Source organism: Buteo buteo, chromosome 2, assembly GCF_964188355.1.
Source record: "Buteo buteo chromosome 2, bButBut1.hap1.1, whole genome shotgun sequence".
In the NCBI taxonomy this organism is placed as follows: Eukaryota; Metazoa; Chordata; class Aves; order Accipitriformes; family Accipitridae; genus Buteo; species Buteo buteo.
Window position 1 is genome coordinate 73230953 of NC_134172.1, and position 17937 is coordinate 73248889.

At 44.0% G+C, this 17937-nt stretch overlaps 2 protein-coding genes across 4 annotated transcripts; one reads left to right on the plus strand and one right to left on the minus strand.

The window, feature by feature from the left end:
• Positions 1-112: 112 nt before the first annotated feature.
• Positions 113-8245, minus strand: AURKA (aurora kinase A). Of its 2 annotated transcripts, none has more exons than XM_075019775.1 (9): positions 8023-8245; positions 7346-7433; positions 5965-6247; positions 5304-5382; positions 4401-4592; positions 2995-3133; positions 2479-2627; positions 1678-1852; positions 113-1107 (listed from the first exon to the last, which is right to left on the minus strand). In XM_075019775.1, the coding sequence occupies exons 2-9, from the start codon at positions 7397-7399 to the stop codon at positions 916-918; spliced, it is 1263 nt and encodes a 420-aa protein (XP_074875876.1). In that variant the 5' UTR covers positions 7400-7433; positions 8023-8245; the 3' UTR covers positions 113-915. The 2 variants fall into 2 exon arrangements, with proteins under 2 accessions (XP_074875876.1, XP_074875868.1); XM_075019767.1 differs by lacking the exon at positions 8023-8245 and adding an exon at positions 7716-7757 and having other exon boundaries at positions 114-1107.
• CSTF1 (cleavage stimulation factor subunit 1) lies at positions 7974-17694 on the plus strand. 2 transcript variants are annotated; one of them, XM_075019748.1, is made up of 8 exons: positions 7974-8239; positions 8389-9099; positions 9782-9952; positions 10655-10850; positions 12294-12571; positions 13369-13566; positions 14147-14537; positions 16081-17694. In XM_075019748.1, exons 2-8 carry the CDS (start codon positions 8980-8982, stop codon positions 16338-16340), a joined length of 1614 nt encoding a protein of 537 aa, XP_074875849.1. In that variant the 5' UTR covers positions 7974-8239; positions 8389-8979; the 3' UTR covers positions 16341-17694. The 2 variants fall into 2 exon arrangements, with proteins under 2 accessions (XP_074875849.1, XP_074875858.1); XM_075019757.1 differs by having other exon boundaries at positions 8564-9099.
• Positions 17695-17937: the final 243 nt, after the last annotated feature.

Sequence of the window (17937 nt, forward strand, 5' to 3'; positions counted from 1 at the left end):
TGTTACATATCCTGTTTGATAACAATACTTTCCAGACCTTTCTCTTAGAAGTGCTTTCAGACCATGTTGTCTTTGAATAACTGCATAAAGAAAAGGAAGAAAGAAGCAGGCCTAGGTTTCAAGGGTTGTAGAAAACCCATAAGGTAAGTAGCAACACATTTGGTACTTACCTTGTCATCGTGTGTTGTGACTGCAGAATTGTAAGTGACCACACATACTTTGTGGTACCAGCACTTAGAGCAAGAACTTTATACCAGCATCCTGGGATGGAAAGCAAACTTATTTTGTGAACATAGATGAGGAGTCAAGCTCTACTGATGGTTAAGACAAGTGGTTAGAGAGACAGCCAGTGGAAGTGATAATGCCATAAGGAATGTTACCATGCTGGTGGCAGTATATAACAAGTCTTTATTTTAAAAGTTGAGTGCTCACATTTAAGACAAAATAGAGACAAAAATAATGCACACATCATTTTTGGACACTTGGAGAAATGCATTCACCTTACTCAGTTTCAGATTACACCACAGTTATGATACCCTTAGCAGCCCAGTAAGTTAGGAGGCAGGTATCTCCAGGATATTGCACTGTCCAATAAGCTAGAACGACAACTTCCTCATGTTGTTAGAACAATGAACCATTACCAGGACAGACCACATCATAAGAGCCTTGAACAGCTTAATACTTACATCAACAAACCTGGCCCACATGCAACTGGATTTCAAGTATATTAAGTATTCCACAACCTCCAGCTAGAAGTCAAATAACTTTACATTCTAATTAGAGTTTAAGGAGACTGCCAATCCAAAGACTTGCATTCCAATTGCCATTAGATTCCAAGACCTGCTTTTCATATCGTAAGTATTACAGTAGTCACAGTACAAGACTCCTCTTGTTGATCCCATGAGGTTACCCCTGCTATGACTGTGTTCTGGATGGGGCAGCAACATCACTCTTTCTGCTGTTGGGCATCTTTGTAGAGTTTGCTGTAATCCAGGGATGAAGAAGTACATCCTTCAAGGGCAGTCGACAGAACGGGTTATGCTTCAGAAGCTTTGAAATTAAATCCCTTGCACCTTCTGTTACAAATGGAGGAAACTTGAATTCCACCTAAGGAAGAACAACACTAAAGATAATGCAAAAGTTCTTTGGTAATAACCAAGCCAAGGCAGATCTGGAAAGGAAAGCTATGTCAGCCTTGTGGGCTATGCACCTTACACCTATTGATAGGAGATTAAGTAATTCCATCATAATCCCAAAGAAAACAACTTCTACAAGTAGTGAGAACCTTAAGCTAGTGTATATTTCAATGTACTTCAAACAAGATCAGCTTGCTGGAACTTTTCTAGGGTATGCAGCAGGAAAAGTTCAGCTTATGTATTTGTCGTAATACCTTGAATGTTAGATATTCATTTTATAAATTGGAAAAGGAAAGATGCAGAGAAGATTAGTTGCTTTATGAAAGAGGTAGAAGTTCAGATGCAGGCAGAAACAGGGTAGAAGCAAGGAAGTAAGGCAAGGTATCTTAGGGATCTAGTTTTACATATATCATTGTGTCTTGCTACAGTTCTAGTTATGATACATGCCATTCTTCAAAATGACCATTTGTTAAACTTCAGTAAGACAATAGAACTGAAAGACAGAACAATTCAACTATTCCAAATAAGTGTTGGCACATACCTTGGAAATAGCTCTGTAGGTTTCCTGATATGTTTCTGCTTCAAAAGGTGGTTTCCCTACAAGGAATTCATAGCACAGAACTCCCAGGCTCCAAATATCCACCTTTTCATCATGTGTTCTTCCCTCAATCATTTCAGGAGGCAAGTAGTCAAGTGTCCCACAGAGAGTTGTTCTCCTGAAGAAAAGTCTAAGTTAATAATTTGCTGATTATGGCAATTATAAGATCCATTTCAAGAGCCAGACAGAAACTAATGCTGGCAATCATCTGTACCTCAGTGCAGTCTACCCTGGGTAGAGTCAGCACCACCAGAATACCTGGTAAAGAAGTTCCAGCAATAAGTTTTCTACTTTTGCTTTAAAGCATCTCAGTCACTGCATTCAGTCTTATCCTTCCTTTTTTCATCCCACTTGCTAGATCAATAGTCTTCCTTTGTCAGGTGCAATTCAGACTAATTGAGGAAATGTCTTAAGTATATTCCTAGTGTGATGCTTGAACACAAGTGCTGGTCTGTCATCTCAGGGACTACTATAACCCTACAACAGTACACCAACCTTCTTCACTTGTTTCAGGTTCAGCAAGTTTTGAACTATACAAGTTGAAAAAAGAGGATAACACTCCCTCTCTGCTACACCAGTTGACTATAAGACCTTTGCTGCAGTGACCCTGTTCTTAAAGAATTTTTTCCCAGTATTTTAGGAAGTTCATATTTACCTCCATTCCACAATTGCAAGTGTGACAAGAAAGCTAACATTTTCACTACAGAAGTATTTCACTGCGTAAGATACATATTGCATCCTCACCTAGAAGATGGAGCATGCACAGACCATCCAAAGTCAGCAATTTTTAACTCGCCATTTGAGCCAAGCAGCAAGTTTTCTGGCTTGATGTCTCGGTGAATCACACTCTTTGAATGACAGTATGATAGGGCATCTGCTAATTCTGTTACGTACTGTATTTAGAAAGAGAACAAATCTTTAAAGACATTGTCACTCTAGCTTATCTGGCTACAGTGTAGCCTTTTCTAGGCATAATAGAAGTTTAAGTTAAAGCCATTATTCCTTAAACCCTTGTAGTCTGGCAATACAGACTCTGCCTGAAGCGACCAAGCACTTACAATATTAAGCAATGCTGAACATAGTTATATTTGTGCTGTGCAGTAATTTTTCTTCCCAACTTATTCCTTGTTACAAGTGCACAAGCAAACTAGCATCTAAGGAATCTCAGTTTCACAGAACTTTAACTGAAGAGCTAGCTTTATGCTGCAGATATTCCAGATACGAAGAGCAAATAATGTATAAGAAGCTAGAACAACCTACAGTAGCAGTTCTTTGCTCATCAAACTTGGTAAGCTTCTGAAGTTCTTTGTAGACTTCTCCACGAGGTGCATACTCTAGAATAAGGTAGACTCTTGTAACATCGTGGAAGTAGCCATATAATCTGAGAATGTTGGGGTGCCTGCAAAAAGATTTAAATATTCTTCTGAACAAGATATTTGTCCATGTAACTTTAATTTCCCTTTTCTGCCTCCACCCTTTCAAGGCAAGCATGGGAACTTCAACATCTTGTAAGTGTTCCTTCGGCTCACAACGTATCCATTAAGAGAGCTTCACAGCAGATAGATGGTGTTTATCAAAGCAGCAGGTTAAACTCCCTACTAGCAAGCAGCTAGCCAAGAGTTTGGCTAATTCATATCTTCTTGAACACACCTTTCTATAGCAGCTGGAAGAGTAGATTACCATTGAAGGCGCCAATTCCTACAAGTTTTGGAATTTAAGCTTAAACACTTTAAACAATTTCTGCAAAAACTATTTTTCTTCAGCAAGCTAGGCTTTGTCGTGGTTTAATCCCAGCCAGCAACTAAGCACCACGCAGCCGCTCACTCACTCCCCCCCATCCAGTGGGATGGGGAAGAAAATCAGGAAAAAAGTAGTAAAACTCATGGGTTGAGATAAGAACGGTTCAATAGAACAGAAAAGAAGAAACTAACAATGATAGTGATAACAACAACAATAAAATGACAACAGTAGTAATAAAAGGATTGGAATGTACAAATGATACGCAGGGCAATTGCTCACCACCTGCCGACTGACACCCAGCTAGTCCCCAAGCGGCAATTCCCTGCCCCTACTTCCCAGTTCCTATACTAAATGGGATGTCACATGGCATGGAATACACTGTTGGCCAGTTTGGGTCAGCTGCCCTGGCTGTGTCCTGTGCCAACTTCTTGTACCCCTCCAGCTTTCTTGCTGGCTGGGCACGAGAAGCTGAAAAATCCTTGACTATATTCTAAACACTACTAAGCAACAACTGAAAACATCAGTGTTATCAACATTCTTCACATACTGAACTCAAAACATAGCACTGTACCAGCTACTAGGAAGACAGTTAACTCTATCCCAGCTGAAACCAGGACAGGCTTATTTTCCAGGAAGCAGAAAACCAGAAACAAGCTCAGACTCTTGAGAAATTGCAGTCAGCCACGTAAATCCAAGCAGCAGACGAGGGGTTTTTTGTAATGGGAAGAATTGTTAATAGAAGTTACTTCATTGCAAGGTAGACAAAGGTAAATCTTGGTGCAGAAAGGGAAGAATCCTAACTAGCACTTCCAAGGTGTCATGTGTTTAAAAAGACACTTTTCTTCAACAGGTTATGTTATCATAAGCAAGGTTACTTTGTTTATTTGAACACAAAGCAAAGAGTGTAATTCGTCACTAAACTTTACCTAAGATGAGACTGTATTTCAACTTCTCTTCGTAGTTGATGTTCTACACCAGCTTCCTCAAGTTGTGTTTTAAAGAGCACTTTCAGCGCAAGAATAAATTTGCTCTGCTTTTCACGTGCCAGGTACACATTTCCAAATTTTCCTTTCCCCAGAGGACGACCAATTTCAAAATCATCAAGAGACCATTGCCTTCTGCAAGAGGAAAGAGAAAGTTACAAAAGCTAGATACTTGTGTGGGCTTTGACTCCTACATTTACAATCTCTAATGTCTCTGTTCAATAGATACTTGGTAATCTGAACTAGATTTTGGTCTTTAAGACAACACCAAGAGAATAAAATATGCATTGAGACTGTTCAAAGAAAGTTCTGAAAGCTAGTCTCTTCCTTCCTAAAAAACATATGCACAGAGATACTAATATCAACCACACTGCTACAAAATCGAGACTCCCTATACCAAGCCAGGCTCATTTCAATACACTTAATACAGACCTATTACTAGTGCATGACAGAACTGTTTAAGGTAGCCATACTACAAACCTAACTTCCTCCTTATTTAGACTCCAGTCTCTTGCACACCTGAAGGAGGCTTTGTTTTCAAGTGTACACCTTGTGATTGGAGCAGTGGCTATCAGTGTTCTCTCATGGGAATAGCTATTACTCATTTAGCCAAAAGTTTTCTTTAGATTACAGGAAGTCCTTGTTCCTGAGAATTATCGGGTCAAAGTAAGCTTTCCTGGAGTTTCATGTTGTCTCTGTGAAGTGTAGGGCCGCTGGTCTCCACAACCAAGGTGCTCAAGCAGCCTTCTGCTTAGCTGTAGCTTAGTTGCAGCACAAAGTCCTAGAAGCTAAAAACAAGCCTACTGCAACAGGACTCAGCCAGAACAATTTAGGCATAAAACTTACTTTTTAGTCTCTTCATTTTTCTTTTTAGCCGTCTCTTCATTTTTCTTTTTAGAGGTGCTTTCTGCTTCAGAATTTTTTGCTGTGTATAGAGAACTAGATCAGCTTTATGAACCGGACCCATGAACACAATACAAAAATTCACATGGGAGCAAATCTAACCTCTGTGCAGTATCTGAAACAGTTCTTAGAATACATTCAATGACATTTTAAACAACCTAGCATAACTTACTATTGGCAAAGCAGCATAGCAGTTATCAGTGCTATCAAAACATAATTTTAAAAGCTTTCTTAAAAAAATTAAGCTTCCCCCCCAAAAATACAGTGTTCCTGTGTATAAGAGATTAACTTGAATAGAGGAAAAACTGTGATGTATGAGTGCCAATTACATTAACTCACAACTGACTAGTGAACATCTGGAAATTTTTAAACACCCATATAGTCTCTAAATGGGTAAACCTGGCAACATGGATAGTGCAGTAACATCTACACTGAAGTATATGCTGCTACTCTCTGTCAGGGCACAACCAAGTACTTCTCTACAAGACTGTCCCACATCATCAGCATCAGCTTTAGGTTTTCTGCACTGCACTCTGCTTCATAGAATAGAAGCATCCCAAGTGTCACAACTGTATAAATACAGGTACATCATCTTCAGAATTACCAGGTACTGGAGCCTGTTGAGGTTTTTCATTATGCTTGCTTGGAACTTGAGGCCTAGCAGTCGCTTGGACCAGAAATTTTGGTCGGGGCTGCTGTGTTGTCTGGTTATTAGACAGTTTTTGGTTTGACAGTACAGATTTTTGTGATTGCACAGGAACTCGCTGGGCAAAGTTTGAAGGACACAGAACACGTTGTGCTTGAACTCCGCTGTTCAGCAACCGGCTCTGGGCAGAATGCTGAGGCACGGGGACACGTTTTGGGCCATCGCCAATGGGATTAGGAATCTTCAAAAAGAAAAGATTATGTATTAATTGTAGAATAGCATTATGGCCCCATTCACTAGAGCAGGAAAAAAACACAAAGCACATTAACAGGAGATGTTAAGGTATTCTGATCTTATGTTTTATGAATGAAAACATTCTTAAATTTCTACATTGATAAGAAAAAGTTAAGTTTTGTACAACAGCATACTTATTTATAGCTAGCAGGGCTTTTCCACACACATCTGAAGAACAACCACCAAAGGTATTATGACAGCAGATCTTTACTATAAAAACATACACTGCTTTGAGTCATTGCTTCCTTTAATGCTCTTCATCTTGATATACCTTGCACTGCAACAGGAGTTCAGTGAAAAAATGCAAGTTTATTTAGTAAGGTTCAGCAATCTGCTTTTAATCTTTTGTTTCCAGCAAGGGAAGGTAGTTGAGGCTTATATTTAAGAAATTCTTAGTTGTTCTGGGATACTTTGCCTATAGTCAAGTTCAAATGCTAATGATTAGCTTCTCACATTTTTGACCCTCTAATGATACCTATGCAACAATTTAGACTTTTTTCTTCCCCTAGATATTATTTAGTCTTCTGGTTCAGTTCACTAAAAATAATGTACTTACGGCTTGGTTAAAAATAAGCTTTGCTTATGCTATTCTGAAGCTTTACCAGGACTTACTTGGTTTTAAGTTAAAATAGTGAGAATGTGCCTGTGTTTCTATATAGAAAAAATACGTAATCAGGGTGATCTCGAATACCACTGCATGGGCATGTCAATAGTGATATTAACATGGTGCTTGCTTGTGGGAGCCATATCTGGAATAAGCTGACTACACATATTTGCTCTCTCCTTAAAGGATGTTATACTTAAAATACAAGGAGGATTTCCCAATTCAGGTATAACATACTAATATCAGTTATTAAAAAAAAAAGTAAGCCCTGGCCACTGTACTCTCCAAGAGAGAGCTACTGAAAGACAAAATTGGCAATTGTTTCCTGCACATTTGTTCAAGACAGTTTTTCCCCTTTTTGCTATTTAGTACAGCTGTTTGAAACCTGCAGCTCTTGCGCGATCAGGAGACACGCACCTACCAGCCTAATAAGTCATTTACCTTCGCAGCGCGACCGGGGTATCCAGAATGGTTCTCTTTCGTATTCTTGTCCATAGTGCCCGAGAAGATCAGCTACATACAGCTTAGCCTACGGATGAGACACAGCGACCAGGGGTCAGTTCCACAAAAACCACTACGCCCTGGACCTCTTCTTCAAAACCGTCCCCACCCCCCAATTCGAAGGCCGGCAGGCCCCGAGGCAGGGCCCCGCCGCATCCCACCGCCTCACTCCCCTGCCCCGCAACGGCCGGCCAGCCTGCCCTCGCAGCATTCCACCGCCCGGGCCGGGCCGGTCCCTGCCGCCCCCAACCACCTCCGGCCAGCAGCGTCCCCCAGGCCGCGGCCCTGCCCGCGGAGCCCGCCCGCTCACCCCCGGCCTCCGCTCCCTCCGGACAACCGCGGCTGTTTGAATTCAAACCGCCCTCCCTTAAATACCCTTTAAACTACCGCCTTTCGCCATTGGCCCCTCTCCCGCCGCCCGCGCGCGCTGATTGGCCGCTTTTCAACCGGCCCGCCCGCCGATTGGCTCTCCCCGCGCTCCGCTCGTCGCGAGGCCGAGCCTCGTCGCCGCCGGCCCCTGGGGCGCATGCGCAACGGCAGCCCTGCTGCGTATCCCGAGTAGGGCCAACCCGCCCGCCCCCAGGGCGGTGTTTGCGCTACATGCGTATTTTACGTACCGTCTCTCCGCCGCTGCCTCCTTCCGTACTCCAACTGCGTGGATCGGCGCCCCGCTTACACACTTTTCTCCGCAAAGTCCCTGCCTGGCCGGGTCTTCCGTTACGCAAATCGCGTACGCCCAGACCACCCACCTGTGGCAACGCTACAACTACCATCCCTTCCTCACAGCCGCCGAGGCCTCGGAGCGCGCCGCCGCCGGCGGGGGAAGGGCGCCAGGTTAGTCCCGCATTCTGCGAGGCACCAGCCTCTTCCCTCTCCTCCTCCACACACGCACCCGCCGACCCGGGCCCCGAGCGAGGGAGAGGCGGTGCTGCCACCTCGCGTGGAGCCGAGCGCGAGTGGGGCCGGGGGCCATTGTGTCCTAGCCGGCGAGGTAAGGTGCCCCGGGTGGCAGGCGGCGGCTCCGAGGAGCGGGAGGACGGGCGGAGGGGCGAAGCAGGCCTCTGCCTCGCGCTCGCCCGCACGCGTGGCCCAGGGCGGCGCTCCACGTGCCCTCGGCTCTCGAGGACGAGCGCCAAGGGGACGCCGGCCCCGCCACAGCGCACCGGGGGACGCTTGGCCCGAGGTACCTTCGCGGACCCCTCGTGTCGCAGCAGCCGCGACCCCGCGGCGGCTTCCAAAACCGCGCAGGTTCTCGAGGAGACGCCGAGCGGCGGGACGGCACCGGCGGAGGACAATCTGTGAGTGCGGTTCGTGAGCGGCGGCGCGAGAGGAGCGGGAGGCTGCCGTGCTGTCTCGGTTGCCGGCTGCCTGAGTGGTCCTGCTCACGCCCGTGAGGGGGACCTCGGCCGCTGAGTGACAAGCGGCAGCCGAAACTCGGTTCAGTACTTCGGGCCTCTGAAGAACCGCGATCGAAGGCAACTTTTAACTGTCTCTGCGGTGCTGAAAACAAGTGCGAAGGCGACCCTGGTGTGTGTGTTGGTGTTTACAAGTGATACAGGATAGGTAAAAAGAAGATGTCAGGTCGTCGTGTCGCTGCAGCATGTGACAGACGTCAGCTGCCACGGGGCATGGGTAGCATGGCATCCCCCCTCCTTGACCCGCGTCCACTTCGACTGCCGTTTCTTGAGGCTGACGTGAGTAGGGCTTTTGGGAGGGTGGTGGTGCGCTCCCGGGACAGGCTCTCAGCCTGCCGAGAGACCGTGCGGTCTGGCAGTGCGAGATGTTTGCGACTGTGCTGCCCGAGCGGCCGAAATCGCCGGGGAGGCCTGCAGCGCTGAGCGGCAGCGCTAGCAACTTGTTATTTCACAGCCCGTTCACCTCCCCGTGTTTGGGGATCCCGGTGTCTCAGCGGAAGCAGCGTTTCGGAGCTTTGCAGCTGGGACACAAAAAGAACCCCGGTCCTTGTCCCGTCCCGTCCCCCCTCCCCGCCTCCATCAGCCGCCCTCCTGCAGGGAGCCGGCCCCCCCCCCCGCCGCTCCCCGGGGCTGCTCAGCCAGCGGGGCCTGCCGCCCGCATCCCCGCCCTGAGCGCGGCTCTGCCGGCCTCGACCAAGGCCCCGACCTGCCCGGGAGGGGGAGAGGGACCCCCGGACGCGGCAGCGAGCCGCCGTGCCTCCCTGCTCCGCCCGGCCCGGCCCGGCGCGCCGCCCCCCCCCCCCCCCCGGCCCCGTTCCCCCCCCCCCCGGCCCTGCCCCTCCCGGCCGCTCGGGGGCTCCCTCGGCGCGTCACCCGTCACGTGACGCAGCGGGGCCTGCCAGTGCCCGGGCGCGGGCGCGGGGTGTCACGGTCATGTGATGCTGCCATTCTCTCCTTCAAGAGTCGCCTCCAATCGATTTGCGGGCGCTCGATGCAGCAGCCTTCGCGGAGGAGCATTCTTCGGTCCCGGCCGCCGCCGCCGCCTCCTCCCCTACCGCCGCCGCCAATCGATGCGCTCAGGGCTCCGGTCGCCATTTTAGGGGGAGAGCGAGGGAGGCAGAAGGAAGGGTCGGTAGGTACCGGGGCCGCTCCGCGCTGTCTCTCCGCTGTGGGCTCTGCTGCCCGGGCCGGGTCTCGCCGTCGGCAGCCCCCGCCCGAAGCTGCCTGTCCCCCGCCCCCGGCCTTGGAAGCCCGTTTTCTGTGACCGCCGTGCTGCGGCTAAGCACTCCCCGCCCTCATTCAGTCCCTTTCCCCCACGCCCCCTCCCTGCCCGGTTATTGGTCTCGCAGCCCGGGGCTGGGAGAGGGTGTACGGGCGGGTGACCGGCATCTGCCGGACGGGGGGAGGATGCGGTCTGCCCGGATGGAAGGGAGGGAGCGGGTTGGGGCTGGGTGAGGGCGGCCGGCCGCTTGACTTCTCGGCACGTTTTATCTTCATCGCCTCCCTGGTGCCCAGGTCCGCCCGCTCTGGCGAGGCTGAGGGAAAGCTACGGGCAGAATCATTTTGCTAACTAATGCCGCGTTATTTCGGTCTTCTCTGTTGCTCCTTAATACGGTTCATGTTCTATTTATTGGCGAGGTTTTCATTTCGACAGCAAACAAGTGCAACAGGTTTTTCCCTTTTATTTAATCCTTTCATTTCTATGTCTGTGATTTGTACCTAAAATGTGGTAGTATTTCATGTCTGCGCTGAAATGCAGCAGGATGTGCTTTATTTGAAGGTTGTGGTTGTTTCGTGCAACTCTCTTGTATGTGATTTTTCTTCTTTCTTTCAGGCCCCTCCAAGGCATTCCTTGCTCACAATGTATAGAACAAAAGTCAGTTTGAAAGATCGTCAGCAACTTTATAAACTGATAATTAGTCAGCTGCTGTATGATGGATACATAAATATTGCCAATGGCTTGATAAATGAAATAAAACCACAATCAGTCTGTGCACCATCTGAACAACTGCTGCACCTAATTAAGTTAGGTAAGCTGGAAGAAAAAGCTAACGTAAAAGTCTAGTTTCTAAATCCCTAGCTTAAATCCTTGTGAATTAAGAGGTTAGTGTTACTGAAAAGACATCTTTTATGCAAACATTATGTCTAGTAATAGCACAAGACTTTGTATATTTAGATACAGCCCTTTGCCTCCATGGCTTTTTTTGAAGGGCATTCTGGCTCTGCGTTTCAGTCTTTAGTATGCATTAAAAGCAAAAGAGATCACTGAGTGTCGTCAAAATCTGTTTGTTTGAACTTCTGTGACATGTTAGAATACCTGCTCAGGGTCCTGGGTGACTGGCAACCATCTAAAAATAGGCTCCAGTATACGGGATCACTGAGTCCACAGACCTAATAGAAAATTGACCCACACAGTTCTCTGCCAACTTTAGAAATATTTTTTTTATAATTCTTCCTGACAGTATTGGAAAGGGAGCAAGCCCTTACGTTCGCAATCTTCGCTACCCTTCATATATCAGTCTCAAGAAAATAAGCTGCACGGTCTAGGGTCTCAGCAGAGGTATCTCCTGTTCTCTCTCTGTGTATCTTTCTCTCTGAAAGTACATCTGTGCCGCAGTACGTAGTCAAAATACTTGAGCTGCTGTTGAAACAAGCTAAGTTACTGGAAGAGGTCTACCCGTAACATCATGTATTGTAACTGAACTGGTTCTGCTGCCTGAACTAGTTGAGTTCCAAGGGTATAAATATGTGAAGCCTTGTGTCTGTTTGAAATAAGAATACCAGACTTGCAATTTGTAGATGAAAGCAACAAAAACTTTTCCATTACATTTGATTGGTTGATGATCACAGTTGGGCACATAGCTGAAAATTCTTGCGTCTCCCTTGTTACCAATTCCAGTGCCGAACTTTCTGTGTTCTGTAGATGCATCCTGAAAGTAAATTAAAAAAAAAAAAAAAAAATCTGTAGAGTGGGTGTGAAGAGGAGTAAAAACTTTCATTTGCAATGCTGGGATAGTTGGTTGTGGAGTAGGTTTTTTTTCCTTCAATGCAATAAAACAGAAAGGAAAAGAATTGGTAAATGCTTCAGTTTTTTACTTTAAATCTCATGTAACAGGGTTGGGGCTTGTTTCTCCCTCTGAAAAGCTGACTAGAGGCCTGTTGATGGCTTCAATAACTGATTGTCAGTGCATTTCTCAGTACTTAACATTGTACAATATTTGCTGGCTGTATTTCCACAGTTAATTTTAAGAGCTTTATTCTGCTCTGGCGTAGCCAAAGTACCTCTCATTTCTCACGAGAAGTACTGCTGTATAACTAAATCTGCTCTGCTAGCTTAGCTTTGTTCAACAGGGGCTGCCTCTCTTAAAATCTGACTCATAGCTGTTACGGAAGCCTCTAGCATAGATCTGGCCACAGCCTATCTGTCTAAGGAGGTTAACCTGGTTTAAGTGCATCAAATTCTCTCTTTTCAGGAATGGAGAACGATGACAGTGCTGTTCAATATGCAATTGGACGGTCAGATACAGTAGCTCCAGGCACAGGAATTGACTTGGAATTTGATGCAGATGTACAGACCATGTCTCCTGAGGCTTCTGAATATGAGACTTGTTATGTCACATCTCATAAAGGACCGTGTCGTGTAGCTACATATAGCAGAGATGGACAGTTAATAGCAACAGGATCTGCTGATGCCTCAATAAAAATTCTTGATACAGAGAGAATGTTGGCCAAAAGTGCTATGCCTATTGAGGTAAAACATGACTTGAATAGTAACCACTTTGTGAATTCTTGAGGTGCTGTCTGTTTCATGCCATGTCTGTGCCTTGTGGCTGGCTCAGTGGGTTGGACTAAATATCTGTCTCGCCATATTTGCTACTCCCAACAGCGGCTCATAAAGTACCCTTGAAGAAAAGGAAGAAGAAATAGGGCAAGTATACCTGTGTAACTTCTGGCAGCAGTCTAGAGAATTGAGCCAGAATTTGCTTCTACTAGTTGCTGATAACTGCTATATTGTATGAACAAAGTTAATTTTTGAACCCACTTATACTTTTGACCCCTACAGCCTCCAGTTTCAGAACTGTTGCACAGAATACATATTTATTTGCTTCATTTTTTCTCCAATACAGTTATCAGGTAGCAATTTAAAAGGGGGGGGGCAGTGCAGAGAGTGCACACCACACTCTTGGCAGTATCCTGCGTGAGTAAAAGCTGCAGTTTTCCCAGTTGGTACAGCTTCTCTTAATTCTTACGGCAATACAGTATTTTGATTTGGACTGTTTACGAAGGTGATACATTTTCTTGCACCAGTTCTCTGATACAGAAACTAGTTTGTCCTTGAGCAAGTCAGCTGACCTTTGTAAAGATAAAGGGATCTTATAACAATATATAATTGGCCTTCAAATAATTAAGATAATAGTGATTATATGCCTAGTCACATGTCAGAAAGGTAGCTGCTGTTTGACCACTCTGGCAAGCATAAAACTTACTTTTCCTGTCAAAAGCATGTTCTGCTTTCTAACGCTCTAAATTGTTGAATCTTCTTTGTAGGTAATGATGAATGAGACAGCACAGCAAAACATGGAAAATCACCCTGTTATTCGGACTCTGTATGATCATGTGGATGAAGTTACGTGTTTAGCTTTTCATCCAACAGAACAGATCCTAGCATCTGGTTCAAGGGACTACACACTTAAATTGTTTGATTATTCAAAACCTTCTGCCAAAAGAGCCTTCAAATATATACAGGTTAGATACAATATCAGTTCAGAGCAACCAAAGCATGAATGTATAAGTACTGAGGTATCAGTGAGCTGAATTGTGTCTGAGTTTATAAGTGGTTAGGTGTGTAGGAGTATGCAGCTACAAAATTTGCAGACATTATGGTAATTAGGTGTTAAAAGAGTTTGCGTGTAATGGATATTTATACTCTGAATCTAGTGCCTGTCTGCTGTTGGTTAATCTAGACCAAATCTAATATGGGTAACTTTGAAGTCCATTATATTATCTTTGTTTTGGAGGAGAGTTGGGATTATGTGGTGGTGGGCTTTGGGGGATGTGCCTGGCTGACAAAGCCTCCTGTCACTTGTGCAGTATGCTAAAAGTGAGCAGGCACTGCAAGCTGCTCTAGGACAAAAACTGCAATACGTTTAAAGGTAGCCTGTTGTTTTAATCCTGTAGGAAGCATTTTCCATTTTTCAAAAACACAACACATTGTGCTAACTGATAGTTTAACTAGTTTTTTAGCACTTTAATGCCACCAGAATTGACACTTCCGTTTTGGTTTTTTTTTCTTTCTTACACCAATTATGTATTTTTGATCAAACAGGAAGCAGAGATGTTGCGCTCAATTTCTTTTCACCCTTCTGGAGATTTCATACTTGTTGGTACCCAGCACCCTACTTTACGACTGTATGATATCAATACTTTCCAGTGTTTTGTGTCTTGCAATCCTCAAGATCAGCACACTGATGCTATATGTTCAGTAAATTACAACGCAAGTGCAAACATGTATGTGACAGGAAGTAAGGATGGATGCATCAAACTGTGGGATGGTGTTTCAAATCGCTGTATCACTACTTTTGAGAAGGCACATGATGGAGCTGAAGTCTGTTCTGCTATTTTTTCCAAAAATTCAAAGTACATCTTGTCAAGTGGAAAAGACTCTGTAGCTAAACTATGGGAGATATCCACTGGTCGAACACTGGTAAAATACACAGGTATGTGGCAGGTGACCTTCCAAGTACCTTCTTTTTCAGGTACTGACCCACGGCAGGGGTGGTAATGCTGTCAGAAGAATAGTAATTCTTAAAGGCAATGGCAGACGGCTGCTTTGAGGATAAATTGCCCCAAATTTTTGAAAACACTTAACATAGACTAATTCCAGAAGAGAAGCTGTGATTCTTGTATGTCAGTCACTGTAAACGTATTTAGTCTGAGTAGATATTGGAGACTTTTCTGACATGATTACTTCATTGCTTTGGAGGGAAGTTACAACTAAATTAGGGAAAAGTAAAAGGGAACACTGCCCTAAGGATTAGGACATTTGTGCAGAGGGTTTTGTTCTCTAGTTCTAATTCAGTGTGTTTTAGAAACAGTGATTATTAAAACAAAACAGCATCATCACTTTTCTTACTAGTGATCATTTTGATTTTGTGACTTCTCTATTTATTGCTAGACTAGGGGCACAGTTTAAACTGGAAGGGTCAAAACCAACACCTAATGTATTTCTGGCTAGAGTAGGCCACTTTCTTGCAGAGTACCCACCCAGACAGGGGGAACTGAACATACTTTGGGGCAGTTGTTTTAACCATTAGACTCTTGTGCAAAAGATGGCTCTAGTAAGCCACGGCAATATTCTGAAAAATAGCTACAGCTGGTTTGGGGGGGGTGTCTTTTTTTTTTTTTTTTTTTTTTTTTTTGTAAGGGTGCAATTGTGTGCAAGGTAGTCACACTCGGAGCATGCTGACAATGCCGTGCTTTGATCTCAGCAGGACTTAAGAAATGGTGAAGGATGTAGAAGCTTTGCATATGATAGCAGCTGTGATGGGGGAATTTTTCAGGTCTAAGCAGTAGTGTGCTTAAGCATTAGGAGTCATAGCATGAAAGAGGAGAGAATGTTGAAAACTTTGCATATCGGTTTTTGGGATGTGTACGGTCCTTTTTTGTACGCTAGCTCTATTTTGCTCTCAACCAGCAGGGTGCAGCACCTCCTTGATAAACTTTTGCACACACCTGCATCCTACCCGGTATTTTGCGTTGCAAAGTAAATGATTGTATGTGAAACACACGTTTTTATTTGAAGGGTATGGAGGGAAGGTGTGGCCAAGGCAGGTCATACAATGTGCCTTATGATATATACCTTAAAACCAAAAGTTGCCATTGATAATGAGAATCTGTGTATTCCACTCTCAGCGGTCTTTCCCCTTGGTTACAGCTGTAAGGCTCGTACAAAAAAACAGAAGGCAAAAGTGCTCTTAAAGTTAAGTGATTGCACTTATACTTAGTGGCTGGACTTGACTGACATGAAGTAGTTAATCTTTCTGTCCTCTAAGAAATTTTAGAATATACCGTGTATATAACTACAAAAGAATATTCATTACTGATTAACCTCTTGTTATGCAGAAGTGGTAGACTAACTGAGAAAATAAGGCTCCTTCGTAGACTGCAGAAATTGATGCTTATGGGAGGTTTACCCTTAGGTCTTTGGAAACTTCCTAAAACTGATCCTTTTTGGTTTAATATTTTGCTGCATATATTTAGGAGCTGGTTTGAGTGGACGACAAGTACACAGGACACAAGCTGTCTTCAACCACACGGAAGATTATGTGCTGCTTCCAGATGAAAGGACCATAAGTCTCTGCTGCTGGGATTCAAGAACTGCTGAACGGAGAAATCTTCTTTCTCTTGGGCACAACAGCATTGTCCGTTGTATTGTCCATTCTCCTACCAATCCTGGCTTCATGACCTGCAGTGATGACTACAGGGCTAGATTTTGGTACAGAAGGTCAACGACAGACTAAGGACAGCTTTATAAAACAGTGATTATCCAGATTCGTTATATCGTCGTGTATTGATTGTACTGCCAACAGATGCCTAGATGAAAGCCGTGCTGTGTCTGTTCTTTAATTCTGTCAAACGTGGCAGAAAAATATCAAAATACTGAGACTAAGTTGTGCCCCACGCTAATTTTTTTATTAGTGTGTGTGGCATTAATTTTTGTAAGTCATCTCTAATTGTACTCAAGGAGTGTGTGAGGGAGAATAAAATGATCCTTGCAAGAAGGATTAAACTTGTTCTCCTGTCTTTCTAAATCCCGCAAAAGTTAATGTGACTGTATCTTGCTCAAACTGGGCAGTATGAGCCAGTTTTGCTCTGCATTGTATCTGTGCAATCCCACTGAAGTCTGTTTAAAGAATGGATTACACAAGTAACAGCAGAACTTGGCAAATATTTTAATGAAGCCTTAAGCTGCCTTCAGTTCTGATTCATTCTTTGTAAAGCTCTGTTTTGTATCTTTTAGTCTGGGGTTTTTTTGGTGGATTTTTTTTTTTTTTTCCTAATTGGCCAAGTGGACCTTCAGTTCTGAGCCAGACTCGTGCCATAAGAATTTGAAACAGAATTTTAAATTGTTTGGATGAATTCTTGAACTGGTGTTCTAGTTCTGGTATTAAAGCTCAGACCTGAAATCTCTTCTTCTTTTGAATTTATCTTAGCATGTGGGACTTCAAAGTAAATTCATAGTATTTTCAAGGAATATCCACATTGCAGTTGTAAAATATGACAGTGCTGCAGCATGTGAAAATGACAATAATTTTGCCATAGAGACCTTTAGTATCTTCTCAAAGACAGAAACTGTTGTGCATATTAATTTTTGTATAAGTACCTCAGAAATGTCACTTGGCTTCATTTCATTGAGAAATTTTCATTCTATGTCTGTTACACAGCACTTGAATTACATTCTTTTTTTTTTTTAATTATTCAAAAACCCAGACTCACTGTTTCTTTTCCTCATTATCTCTAATAGTCTGGTTTTCCCAGACCTCATCCTATTGAACAGAAGTACAGATGATTAAGAAACTCTGCTTTTAACCCTTCTTTAACTTTGAAAATCCACTACTTATTTTTACACAGTTGCCTGTGCAAAGTTTTAAATGTGTTCATTCAAGCATCCTTGTACAGTGCTCTTGGACTTCACATTTGTGAGGCTTCCTTTAGTCAATATTTCAGCACTTGCTTTCATGAGGATTTTTAAATGTAAGATTGTTCTTACTGCTGGATTAACTTTCCATTACCACTGATGAAGTGTCTTGTCAAGGGCTGATGAGGGTACAGGTTTTCTCTGTATTTAAATAAAGATTACCTTTTTAAAAGTTATTTAATATATAAAGAAGGAAATGTATTAGTTTTCTATATAACAAAGGAAAAATGAATATTGGAAGGCTGTATCTTTGGGGACATGTTAAAGCTTGATGGATTTGTTTGTTGTGTTACATCTGAATTGGATACAACTATAGATTTACAGTATAGAATGTGGGATGTTTTTTTTAAAAGAGGTAGAGAATGAAATTTAATTTTCTCTTAAAAGCTACTGCTATGCAAAATATTTCTTGGCTTAGC

Bases quoted from the DNA above. Each gene is read 5' to 3' on its own strand.
- AURKA (XM_075019775.1), bottom strand. From the start codon at position 7,399: ATGGACAAGAATACGAAAGAGAACCATTCTGGATACCCCGGTCGCGCT. The intron at 3,134-4,400 runs GTAAAGTTTAGT...ATCTTTTTGCAG, and splicing joins GAAATACAGTCTCATCTTAG to GCACCCCAACATTCTCAGAT. The intron at 1,853-2,478 runs GTGAGGATGCAA...ACTTTTCTTCAG, and splicing joins GTGCATGCTCCATCTTCTAG to GAGAACAACTCTCTGTGGGA.
- CSTF1 (XM_075019748.1), top strand. From the start codon at position 8,980: ATGTCAGGTCGTCGTGTCGCTGCAGCATGTGACAGACGTCAGCTGCCA. The intron at 9,953-10,654 runs GTAGGTACCGGG...TCTTTCTTTCAG, and splicing joins GGAGGCAGAAGGAAGGGTCG to GCCCCTCCAAGGCATTCCTT. The intron at 10,851-12,293 runs GTAAGCTGGAAG...CTCTCTTTTCAG, and splicing joins GCTGCACCTAATTAAGTTAG to GAATGGAGAACGATGACAGT.